At 44.0% G+C, this 13,312-nt stretch overlaps 1 protein-coding gene across 1 annotated transcript in view; it reads left to right on the forward strand.

Annotated features, from left to right (window-relative positions):
* The first annotated feature begins 1,426 nt into the window (after positions 1-1,426).
* Positions 1,427-13,312, forward strand: part of Lsg1 (large 60S subunit nuclear export GTPase 1) — a 29,350-nt gene continuing 17,464 nt past the window's right edge. The window contains exons 1-5 of the mRNA XM_057765628.1: positions 1,427-1,554; positions 3,811-3,937; positions 9,748-9,868; positions 10,380-10,466; positions 11,419-11,505. Of these exons, the coding sequence (XP_057621611.1) occupies positions 1,456-1,554; positions 3,811-3,937; positions 9,748-9,868; positions 10,380-10,466; positions 11,419-11,505 (521 nt within the window). The 5' untranslated portion in view covers positions 1,427-1,455. The remainder of the gene's footprint in view (positions 1,555-3,810; positions 3,938-9,747; positions 9,869-10,379; positions 10,467-11,418; positions 11,506-13,312) is intronic.

Consider the following 13,312-nt stretch of genomic DNA (forward strand, 5'->3'; position numbering starts at 1 on the left):
CTAGTTAGAATCAGAGACCCTGACCCAGCACTTATCAGTCAACCTGTTAAGGAGATTTCTGTGTTCATTAAAGTTGGAAAAGTACTAGCCTTCTTGCCGGGCGGTGGTGGCGCACGCCTTTAGTCCCAGCACTCGGGAGGCAGAGGCAGGCGGATCTCTGTGAGTTCGAGGCCAGCCTGGTCTACAAAGGGAGTTCCAGGACAGGCTCCAAAGCTACAGAGAAACCCTGTCTCGAAAAACCAAAAAAAAAAAAAAAAAAAAAAAAAAAAGTACTAGGCTTCTTGATTCTTATGAATTTTCTTAATTATTTTAACTGACAAATACAGTCATATTTTAATGTTAGACATAGCTCAGTCAAGCAAGTTAACACAATGAATTACCTTGATCCTATGACTTCTACAATACATGTTAATCCCAAGTCCCCTCAATTATGTATGGAAAAGTAACAAGACTTCATTTGATACGTGACACTGCATACCTTTGATCTATAGCCAGTGCAAACACCTGTCAGAGCAGCACATTGTAGTGATCTCCCTAGCAATGAGGGAGTCCTGCACGCACGTAGCGATAAACTGATGGGCGGGGAGGAACGGGGGGGGGGGGGTGGAGAGGTAGCTGGAGACAGGGTTTCTTCTCAGCCTCCCAAGTGCTGGGATTAAAGGTGTATGTCACCATGCCTGGCTTAACTGACTTTTTATATTCCCATTATAAGGATAGATGACGACTGGTGGAGGCCACTAAATATCTATTAGTGGAGCCAGCTCACTATTTTCGCTTTAATTTTAATGATAGGAAAATACTGATACAACTCTCATTGAAACGGGTAAATATATTTGCTCTTCAGAAAGCAGAAGGATGCTGTCGGCTTTCGTTCTCGTCTTTCAAGTTCTGGAAATGCTTTTCCACTGCTCATTTCAAAAGCTCACGGAGGCGGGAACTTTTCTCCCTGCTTCACAGCTATAGAATGCTAGGAAAACAAAAACTAATTTAATTGCTGGGCGAAAAAGCAGCCACAGAAGCCTCCTGCCACCTAGAGTCACAGAGGCACCCTACACCCGAGTCCCTTCCTCCTCCAGACGAAAGCAGCACCAGGGAAGGTGGAGTTAGTACTGTGAACCGGAGCGGGCATAGTTTCCAGTTGTCCCAGTTTCCCACCGATCTTTAAACACTGACGTACAAGTCTGGAATGTACCATTCTCTTAAGTAGGTCGGCCCATCCAAAATTGAATAAGAAAGTCCCCAGAGCAATTTCAACATTTCTTCTCTATAATATTTTCAAACTCGATATCTACCAAAATCATTCTGAAACAAGTCTAAAAGTCTTTCCACTCCCCCAGCTCAACTTTGGACCAGAGCTACTTGGACTCGCTCATACGTCACTTCCTGATATAGAGCCGGGGAAACCGGAAGCCACACGCGCCGTGAGGAGGGTGTTCGTACCACTGTGGAGTTGTTATGGGCCGGAGGAGAGCGCAGGGTAGCGGGTCTCTGGGCCGGGTACTTATCCGGCATCAGACTCAGCGAAACCGCAGCCACCGTCATACTGACTCTTGGGTAAGAAAATCCTTACTATCCGTATCCTTTCCGTCTCGTTCTGGAAGCCTCCACGCTACAAAAGTCAAAGCAGAGTCACGCCGAACAGGATTTCGAAGCGGGTCCCAGCAAGGCACAGAGAGGCTAGCGTGTGATGAGATGGGAATGAGAACGTATACAGGCTTTCATGTCGGAATGCTTGCCTGTGTTTGATCTTTGCTCTAGAAGCCGTGGGCGCTCTTGGAAAACTCTAAAGAGAAAATAATTTGTTATCTCCGTACGCAGCCCAAGGTTGGCCTGGGACTCCCTTCCTCGGTACTGGGATTACAAGACTGGATGGATCTTTAAACGTTCCGATTTTAATTATCCAGAGAATCGATTCTCTAGAAGTGGTTTCATCAGAAAAACAAATAAATTCTATCCCACCTTTCCCTTCTGTTTCCTCCTTGGGGTTGAGCTCATGGAGTTAACATTGTCTCTGGGAGTTTGGGGAAGAATGTAGTAAGGAGCCTTAAAATGAAATGAAAACCGGGCGGTGGTGGCGCAGGCCTTTAATCCCAGCACCCGGGAGGCAAAGGCAGGTGGATCTCTGTGAGTTTGAGGCCAGCCTGGTCCACAAGAGCTAGTTCCAGGATAGGCTACAAAGAAACACTGTCTCGAAAAACCACACACACACACACACACACAGAGAGAGAGAGAGAGAGAGAGAGAGAGAGAGAGAGAGAAAATATAGAGAGAAAATATAGAGATTACTTTAATCGCAGCATCAGGAGGCAGAGATAGGCAGATCTCTGAGTTTTAAGGCCAGCCTGGTCTACATAATGAATTGAAGGCCCACCATGGCTACTGTCTTTAAAAAAAAATAAATGAAGTGGTTGATTTTTGTTTATTGTTCTAGTTGTCACTTTTATTCTCCAGAATATTCGAAAAAAATTGGAGTTTTCATTAAGATCTTGTGCTTGAATTTGTTTGTCCCCGGTGCTAATTTGACCGCATGTCTTTCACACTATCCCACTTTTCAACCAATCAGTCTTAGGAATACACACAGGCTTCTCATTATTCAAGTGTGGACATTGATTGGAGGTCATTTAACTGACCTCGTGGTAACTTTTTATTGTAGTACCCTTTGGGAATTTGTGGAGTGGTTGAATCTAAATGTTAAAAAAAAAAATTCTAATTCGTATCCTGATTTTTATTAATTCTAAGCTTTTGATTTTAATTTCTTTTTTTAACTGTTTGCACATGTGTTTAATCATTTAACAGGATGGTATTGTATCTGGGTTGTATGAGAAAATAAACTTCATCGTGTGCACCTAGATCTTTTTTTTAAAAAAAAAATTTATTTATTATGTATACAATATTCTGTCTGTGTGCATATCTGCAGGCCAGAAGAGGGCACCAGACCTCTTTACAGATGGTTGTGAGCCACCATGTGTTGCCAGGAATTGAACTCAGACCTTTGGGAGAGCAACCACTGAGCCATCTCTCCAGCCTGCACCTAGATCTTTTTAATGATCATCCCAGCCAATCCAGTCTTCCAGCCCTTGGGAGTTTTGGGATGCAGGAGACTAAGGGAAAGTGGGGAGTAGATCTCTACACAATTCAGGATGGCACTTAGACCTGTGGCCTCTGTATCTCCCACTCGTGTGACGACAGCGTGCACCACGATGCTCGGTTTAAAATATCCCTTCTCATAAGTCCCTATGGAAACTTTTTGCGACTGGCTAGCAGAGTCAAGATAGTCAGGATTCAAGTTCTACCTCTCTACTGTAGGCAAATATTTTACCTACTTAAACCTCAGCTTTCAAGACAGGGTTTCCCTGTGGTTTTGGAGCCTGTCCTGGAACTAGCTCTTGTAGACCACGCTGGTCTCGAACTCACAGAGATCCGCCTGCCTCTGCCTCCCAAGTGCTGGGATTAAAGGCGTGCGCCACCACCGCCCGGCAAACCTCAGCTTTCTAAATAGTAAAATTCACTTCCAGAGAGTCAGAGATGGAATGGAATGGTGTCAGGGAAGTGCCCTTGCTGAGGTAAGGAAGTGTTCGTTTAAATATTTGATCTGGGGTTTTGCATTGCTGGATAGCAACTGTCACTGACAGCAAAGGGCAAGTGTCCTACTGAGGTGTGGCCCAGCCTACCTAGTGTTTGTTATTCGTAGTGAACATTCTAGAAGAGGCAAAGCACCCCAGGACACAGACCAGTACCGGGAAAGTTTAGAGCTGTTCGATGCCAAGAGAGAGGAGAGCTGCTTCAGTCTGTGCCGTGTTTCATTTGTAGCTGCACACGAGTGAACTCAACGACGGCTATGACTGGGGCCGGCTCAATCTCCAGTCGGTGACAGAACAGAGCTCCCTCGACGACTTCCTCGCCACTGCAGAGCTCGCAGGGACTGAGTTCGTGGCTGGTAAGTGGCTCATCCACCTGGTGCCTGCGACACTGGTCACTGCCGTCTGCTCCCGTCATGTGAACAGGCTTTCCTGGTCACTGCCGTCTTGTTCCCATCATGTGAACAGGCTTTCCTTAATCCAGAAGCGGGGTGGGAAAGTTCCACGCGTGAAAGGCAGAGTCCACACTGGTTTTTAAATTCAGCTCTAAAAAACACTTCAGATGTCAGGTGTGGTGGCGCACACCTTTAACCCCAGAACTCTGGAGGCAGAAGCAGGTGGATCTCTATGAATTCCAGGCCAACTAAGGTTATGCCATAAGACTGTCTCAGAAACAGAGCAGAAGCCCTTCAGATTGTACATCGTCATATCAAGTGCAAAACATATCCTTGCTGCTGCCAGGCACCTTGTACATACTCCCTGCTCTGTGTGTGTGTGTGTGTGTGTGTGTGTGTGTGTGTGTGTTCGTGTTTGTGTTCTAAGCACTTAAAAGAGTAACTGATAAATAGTATTGTAAGTTATTTCTCTTACTGTTATGAATGGCAGGCTGCTTAGCAAGTCATTCATTTGTTCAAAATGCCTTTATTTAGCACCAGCTACTCTCAAACATTGACCTGGCTACTCAGAAATTTTAACAGAATTTATCTGTTAAAAGATAAATTTTTTTCTTTAAAATGTTCTTTTATATGTTTTGAAAGAAGTCTATAGAAAACAATGGGCCGTAAAAGATGGAGCTCATGATAGCTTCTATCTGACAGAAGATTGCTAAGTAGGTAATAGGACAGGAGATAGCCATTCACAGTAGTACACACTTGTAATCCCAGCACTTTGGTGAGCTAATGCAGGATTTCCCTAAGTTTGAGGCCAGCTTGGGCTACATAGCAAAACCCTATCTTCAAACAAAAATCAAAACAGGTAGTGAGAGCAACCAGACAAGTTGTGAAACAGCAGTCAGTCTGCTTTGTTCAGAAATTGTTAGGGGTTTGGTGTTGCTGGTCAGGGACAAGCGGTATGAGCACAGACACCAGGGGGTGGGCAAGGGCCAGTTTCCAGGGAGGATAAAAGTTTCACCACGTGCCTTTCACCCCAGAATGCAGAAGAATGTCACTAAGTTTGAGGCTAGCCTGATCTACATACTGAATTCCAGATTATCCAAGGTTGTGAGACCTTGTCTTTAGAAGGGGGGGGGCAGTGAAGGGTCCCTTTATAGGTGTTTTAAGTAATAACGTGGTTTCAGATGTCGTTTTCTTTTTCTTTCTTTTTTTTGTTTGTTTTTTTTTGGGTTTTTTTGTTTGTTTGTTTTTTGGATTTTTGAGACAGGGTTTATCCATAGCTTTTGGTTCCTGTCCTGGAACTAGCTCTTGTAGACCAGGCTGGCCTCGCCGCCTGCCTCTGCCTCCCTCCCGAGTGCTGGGATTAAAGGTGTGCGGCACCACTGCCCAGCTGTCATTTTCTATTGTGTTTTGTTGGCGGGGGGTGGGCAGGATTTATTTTGATTGGGGGTTTTTTTTGTATTGGTGGGGCAGTAGTCATGTTCCTACCTCCTAACTTCATACAGTTGTGGTACACAATGTGTCCTAATCTTCACACACAGTGTATAGGTAGTGGCTTTCAGGCTGACCGACAGATCCATCACTACACGTGGTTCTTTTGTGTGTGGTAAGGTAGTCTACTGTAGGTTTCAAGTGGACAATACACTGTTCCTAGGTGAGGTCACCATGCTGGCCATGAGCTGTCTGGAGCTCCTCCTTCCTCATTCATTCGCACTCTGATGATCTTCCTCCTGTTTCTTCCCCATAATACCATCCACTCCTGCTTCTACATCTCCACCTTTTCAGTTGTACATCTTGTGAGGTCCCTGTTGCTCTTTGCCTGGCTTATTTCCATTGGTGTAATGCTCATCCACAGTATTAAACATGGCGAGATTATCTGTCTGTTAGGGCTGAGAAGTCCTCTTTTGTACATGTGTACAGTTTGTTCCTCAGTACAATCAATTGTCCCTTAAAACCTGTAGAAATAGTTACAGCATACTCACCCCACCCCACCCCCATTACACAGGTTCTTAATTGCCTTATATAAAATGTCAACATTTTATAGAACCTCTACATAGTGTCCCGTGTGGAGTGTGCATGTGTGTGTGGAGGGGAGAGGTGTCTGGATGTTTCACTGCATGTCTATCTGCACCAGATCTGTGCATGGACATCTCAGCCCTTATTTATTTCTTTTACTTTTTTTTTTTAAATAAAGATATGGTTCTCACTATAGTAGAAGCCAGCCTTGAGCTTGCTGTGTAACACAGTCTTACCCCAAGCTTGTGATCCTCCTGTCTCACCATCCTAAGTGCTGGGATTATAAGCATGTGCCACCACTTGGCCCTATATTTAATTTTTTGAGGAACCTTTTTTCTGTTTTCCATAACTGTTGTACAAGGCTTCAGTGTTCTAAAAGTTGACTGGTGGTTTTAAGGAAGAAAGATGAATTCGGAGACACGTCTTAGTCGAATAAAGAAGCGAGTCAGAACTGGAGGAAGGAATGCGGACGGGAATGTTGGGTGCAAGAATGAGCCAGGCCTGCTGGACAAAGCTGGCAAAGAACAAGGAGCTGAGAGTAAACTGCTGGGCTTTCCCTGTCACAGTTCCCTCACCCTCGGCCATCGATGACATCACAGACTGTTAACAGATGTTGGTGAGGCTGTGGAGAAAGTGGACCTCATCCATCGTTTGCAGATAGTGCAGCTCCTTAAAGCTGTGTTGGCAGTTTCTCAAAAGGTGAAATGAAATTGCCATGTGATCCACCAGTTTCCCTATTGGATATATACCCAAGATAACCAAAATCATGTCTACATAAATACTTGGACATGGATATTCTTAGTTGTGTCATTTGCCATTAAAAAGCAAAATGAAAGCACCCTGATCTCCATTAGCTAATGATTGGATAAACAGGATGTGACACATATATACAGTGGAGTATTATTTGACCATGAAAAGGGGGGAAGTTCTGATGTGGACTGTACCACTCAGGACCTTTTAAAACATTCTGAACTGGGGATATGATTCTGTGGTAGAGCACTTGCCAAGCATGTGTAAAGTCCTGAGTTCAGTGATCAGCACCAAGAAAGACTAAAAACATAGGATCCTACTTCTGTGAAAAGTCCAGAATAGGCATGTTTACAAAGACAGAATAGAGAATGGGAAGTACCTGCTAATGGACAAACATTTCTCTTTGAGATTTCTGTTTGAATGTGGATTACCTCCATAAAGCTGAATTTTTAAAAGGCTCTTAGTACCTTTTGCCAGACCATTTTATTGTGGTTTTAGGTGGGTGGGCGAGAAAGAATGAGAATGAAAGAATCATGGATTATGTTATATGGGTTGAAAACAGCACACACTTTTAAATCCCAGTAAGGAAAGTTGATCTCTCTGAGTTGGACCAGATTGTCTTCATAGTGAGTCCAGGACAGCCAGTGCTACACAGTGAGACCATGTCCCTCTGAAAAGAAGATTGTTGGGTTTGCAGGATGAGTTAGGAGCTGCAAGTGTACGTCGCTTTTCTGGGAATGCTCTGAGTGGTTCTTCTCTGTAAACTAGCATGCTGCTTCTCCCCAAATGCTCTGAGTTACTAGGCTTTCCCTGTCACAGTTACTAGGCAGCAATTACTCAGAGACCTTGTTCATAAACACACTCCTGGCTCTTCCTCTGGAACCTCTGATTCAGCAAGTGAGGTCTAGACCAAAGAAGTTCCATTTGTAACAAAGGCATAGAAAGTGTTGCAACTGACTGGGAAAGTGTGGGAGCTGAATGCTCTATCAGCAGGGAGATCACTGCTCTGGTGTGGACAGGCTGAACTGTTGAGCAGCAGTTGAACAGATTAACTCCAGGTGTTAACATGAAGGATCTCCAAGGCCTATTGTCAGACGAAAAGACTAAGTTGTAGGGCAGTGTGTTTAGTGTGGGCCCATTCGCAATACCTGAGCAGGCTGCAGATGTGGATAAAGTAGATGAAGCAGTCCTGTCAACCTTCACACTGTGTGTTAGGTCCCCAGGACCCACACGTAGAAGGAGAAACCCTCCTCCATCAAGCTGTCTTCTGACCTCTACATGTACCATACTCCCCGCCCCCATAAAGAAAAGTGTAAGGCATATGTGACCAACCGGTGTATGCATGTGAATTTTAGAAAAAGTGACTCAGAAGACTACATGTTTAATTCAAGGAATTGAATTCCAGGACTTGGAGTGGCAGAGAGAAGGTTGGAGGTGGGTCAGAGGGAAGGTTTACAGGAAGAGCTTCCTTTGCAATTGTGTGGTTAAAAGTAAAACAGGTGACTAAGGGAGTGGGACGGGTTTTTAGACTGGAGGAGGTGAGACTAAATGAGGTTGGAAACATCTGGAAAGGTCAGTTCCTGCCAGGGAAGGAGCACAGTGTCCTCTGCAGTGGGACAAAGGGATTGAAGGTGGGACATCTAGGGACGTGTGGCACCATGGTACACATCTCTCAGCTTCCATTGTGTCTTCGTGAGGCTGATGACAAGGCTGTCATCAGGAAAAGGAAGGGCAGAACAGTTGCCACTTAGGGACTGGGGCAGGTTAACCAAGAGCTAGAACGAGTTCCTCCTTCCATAAGAAGGCTGTGGTCTCAGCCTATTGCCATGCCAGGTCACCATTGTATGGTACCATTTCCTGTAGCAGTACGCATCTTGTGACACATAGAAACAACAGGTAGGTAGAGTTTAGGGTACAGTGGAGTAAGGAATCCAGCAGTGGTTGAGGATGGATGTACAATACTTCCAGTTAATCACTAAGGCTAAATAGGGGTGCAGTGGGCAGTCACCATTAGACAGAGAAGCTAACACCATAGAAGCAGCAGGTATGAGGAGTTGTTGATACTGAGAGTCTAGTGGGTTAGCGGTAGTGTAGGCTACAGGACTGCAGGATCTTATGTATTGTGATGGTTTGAGAGGGGTAGCAGGCTGCAGTCCTTGCTCAAGTGAAGAGCTTTGTTGTTGAAGATGTTGTTAGCTTTGAAATAAAGACTTCGCTTGCCACTTCAGGAGGAAGCGTGGCTGCCTTCACGGGTTCTCTTCTGATGCAGTCCAGGTGTTGGCTGAGCGGTGAGCAGCCTACATGTTAGAGCCCTAGAGCATACATCTCTCTATTACTAGTTCACACGGGATCGCCTGCTTTGTTGTTTTTTGGTTTTTTTTAATGTGATATAGTCACTAATGGTGACCATTAATATGTATCTTGTATAAATTACAGCCACAGTAGTTTGCTTGTTCTAATGCAATATCTTTTGCTAAATCTTTGCCTCTACTCCTGTTAGCTTAAAACTGTTCTGCATAGGTAAAACGAGGAAATTTATACTGAATCTTTATACCCTTTCCCATTGTTACTGTTGCTGTTTCCATAAAGTCCGTTCACCACATAGACTCTTAAAACATAGTACCCAAAGAAGTCAGCTTTGGGGGAGTTTTAGTGAGGTAGTAAAGATCTTTTTCTTGTAAAGTTATCTGTGTATTAATTTAGAAATTAACCTAAGAAAGCTTAAGTTCTGTTTTAGGGAGTGGTTAGTATTCAAGTATCAAAATGATCAACATTCAGTATTTTAAATTACCTTTTTTGGATTTTGAGTCAGAATCTCATGTATCCCAGACTAGCCTCAAACTCAGTTTGAATTCCTGAACTGGTCCTCCTGCCCCCGCTCACAAGTGCTGGGATTGCAGGTGTGTACCACTCCTCCCCGTCATCCACTAGGCAGGCACTGCAGCAACTGAGGTGCATCCTCAGCCTCTGAACTGCATCTTGACTAATAGCGCTTTTCTTTCTGTGAACAGAGAAGCTTAATATCAAGTTTGTGCTTCCTGAGGCTAGAACTGGACTGCTGTCTTTTGAGGAGAGTCAGAGAATTAAGAAACTCCATGAAGAAAACAGACAGTTCTTGTGTATACCGAGGAGGTAAGTTGAACAAGAATTTAGATCATTAGAAGACATAGGACGGGCTAGGTGGTGGTGGCGCATGCCTTTCATCCTAGCACTTAGGAGGCAGAGACAGGCAGATCTAGTTCGAGGCCAGCCTGATCGACAGAGTGAGTTCCAGGACAGCCAGAGCTAAAGAGAGAAACCCTATCTCAACACCTCCATCCCCTGAAAAAAGTTGACATAGAATGGGGCTGCAGAGATGGCTCAGTGGTTAAGAGCTGACTGTTCTTCTAAAGGACCAGACTCAATTTCCAGCCCCACATGGCAGCCCACAGCTTTCTATAATTCCACTTCTGGCGCACAGACATACATGCAGGCAAAAACAGTCATACACATAAAATAATTATTTTTTTTAAAAAAAGAAGACATAACCACGGAATATATTCTTAGTTCATAATTTTCCTGCTTCCTTCTTAACTGCCATTTATATCCAAATTCTCTTTTTATTTTGGTATTATATATAAAATCCTTTCTGTGATTGTTCCAGACCAAATTGGGACAGAAAAACTAGCCCAGAAGAACTGAAACAGGCAGAGAAAGATAACTTCCTAAAATGGAGACGCCAGCTTGTCCGGTGAGTATTGGACTCTGAAGATTTGTCTGGAAGCCCTGGGTTGGGCATTTTAGCTTGCATTGCCATTTGCCTCCTGAAATTTTGATTCTTTTAAAAGGGAAATACTGGGGCTTGTGAGATAGCTCAGCAGGTAGAAGCTCCTGCCAAGCTTGATGGTCTGAGTTCAGTTCTCAGGACCCACATGGTAGAAGGAAAGAACCAACTCCCGCAAGTTGTGTGTTGACCTCTAAACATGCACACAAAATAAATAAATAAAATGCACTTTTGGGTGGGGGAGGGTGGTAGTGTCTATTACAAGTGGATTTTGGTGTGTAAATAGACAGTGTTGCTGGGTGTAGGGCAGCGGTGCACAAAGGCACTTAGTGGTTATTCTGCTCCATTCCTAGTCTTTTCTTATTATGTGTTTGTGTTTGCCTGAGTGTGTGTATGCACCATGTGCATACATACATTGCCAGCAGAGGTCTGAAGAGGGCATCCGATCCCCTGGAACTGGCAACTGTGAGCTGCCATGAGCATGTTCTGCAGGAGCAGCTGGCGCTCTTAACTCCTGAGCCATCTGTCTGGCCCCTCTTAGGGGTCCTCTGAGCATTTTTCCGTGAGAGTTGTGGGAGAGAACCTTCTGCGGTATAAGGATATAATTTGAATTTGGTGGTATTCTTGTATTGACTCAATAATAAATACATTAAAATAATTGGACAGAGCCTGGTGTAGGCCTGCAATTCCAAGGCCTTCCTAGGCTACAAAAAAGGTAAAAGGAGGGCTGGGATGTGGCTGAGTGGTAGAGCACTTGGTTGGCATGTGCAAACCTTAGGTATAATCCCCAGTATCTTAACCAACATAATAATTTGCAGTATTTGTATATGTGTCTTTTAATGTAATGAATTTGAGTGTTTATAATTCATTAAAACTATTATGATCAGATAGAGATGTGACCTTCTCATTCTAAAGCCAGGCTAGAAGAGGAACAAAAGTTGATATTGACTCCCTTTGAACGAAATTTGGACTTCTGGCGCCAGCTCTGGAGGGTCATTGAGAGAAGGTGAGTAATGTTTTCCATGTTTAATGAAGACATTGCAGTGATGTGACTGAGCGCAGCGTTGACATGTGCTCCCGGCTCCGGCTCCAGCAGGAGCGAGATTAAGTTACACAATGGGCTGTTGAGAACTATGAAAACCGGACAGTGGCCCTGGCTATACTATAAACAATCACAAAACTAAACCAAAAGCCTAAATCTGGGAAAGAGAAGTGTTTATAGGCTGGGGTGGAGCTAAGAGAAGGAGAGAGAACATGATCAGAATGCATTATATGCATGGATGGAATTTTCAGAGAAATTCATCTTAAAACATTAAAAACTGGAGCCTGGAGAGATAGCTCAGTGGTTAAGAGTGCTGACTGCTCTTCCAGAGGATCCAGGTTCAGTTCCCAGCACCTATATTGTAGCTCCAGTTCCAGGGGACCCGATACCCATGGCAAAACACCAATGCATATAGAAAATAAAAATATAAATTTAAAAAATTTAAAAACTGAAAATAGAGGACTGGAGCAATAACTGAGCAGTTAGAAGCTCTTGCTGCTTAAGGTTTGGTTCCTAACACTCATTAGATCACTCACAACTACTTGTAACTCTAGTTCCAGGAGTTTGTCCTCGACGGGCACCTGCATACACTTACATAGCCACATACACACAATTTAACTCACATGTCTTTTTTAAAAGAAACCTGAAAGCTGGGCAATGATGGTGCATGCCTTTAATCTCAGCTATCAAGAGGCAGAGGCAGGCCTGGTCTACAAGAGCTAGTTCCAGAACAGGCTCCAAAGCTACAGAAAAACCCTGTCTCGAAAAACCAAACAACAATAACAAAAAACAAAAAACTGAAAATATTATATTTCATTTAAATTGTAGTGGCTTTTTTAGGTCTGAGGAAGTAATTGAGTTTTAGAATACTTATCTAGGTGTGTAAGATCCTAAGATCATTCTTCAGTGCCGGGGAGGTGGGTGTGTACAGTTATTAGATGAGTTCATTTGACAGGTGTGTAAGAATAGTGACAGTGCTGGAAAGATGGCTCAACACTTAGGAGCACTTACTGCACTTACAGAAGACCTGGGTTCAGTTCCCAGCACCACATGGCAGCTCACAACTGTCTCTTAACTCAATTCCAGTGGAGCCAGCACCCTCTCTTGCCCTTCAAGGCAGCACACATAAAATAAAAATAAGTAAGTCTTAAAATAAGTAAATAATAAATGTTTTTATGAGGTGAATTCTGGAGCACCTGTGGTTACTTCAGCAATTATGCGTTGAGTTCCTCCTGGTAATATGGAAAACAGACACCGAAAAGCACAGCCTCAGAGGTGTGTGCTATGAGGGAGACTGCTCGGCCACGCTCCAGGGACACGTGGAGGAGTGAAATGCTCCCTTAAGATCAGCACGTGGCACCTAGTGAGAGACCAGAGCAGAATGAGTGTAGAGAGAAGGGAGAAGGCGTGATTGTTCAGGACTGAGGACAACCAAGGTGTGGTTTTATTTTTGTTTGGGGACAGGTGTAATACTGGCTCTCCTGGAACTCATTTTGTAGACCAGGCTGGCCTCAACTTCAGAGATCCGCCTGCCTCTGCCTCCTGAGTGCTGAGATTAAAGTCGTGCACCACCACACCCGACCCAAGTGACTTTTTTTAATTGTTTTGTTGTTGTTGTTCGTTTGTTTTTTGGTGAGTTGGGGTGGAAGGGAGACTCATTCCTTTCCACATCCACCAAGGAGAATTCCTGAATTATCATTCTCTATTTCTCCTCTTCTGTTTGGTTAGAAGGATATGTTTTTCTCAAAGAGTTTCTGAATTACTTTCAAGG

The sequence above is a fragment of the Chionomys nivalis genome, chromosome 3, assembly GCF_950005125.1.
Source record: "Chionomys nivalis chromosome 3, mChiNiv1.1, whole genome shotgun sequence".
Classification (NCBI taxonomy): Eukaryota; Metazoa; Chordata; class Mammalia; order Rodentia; family Cricetidae; genus Chionomys; species Chionomys nivalis.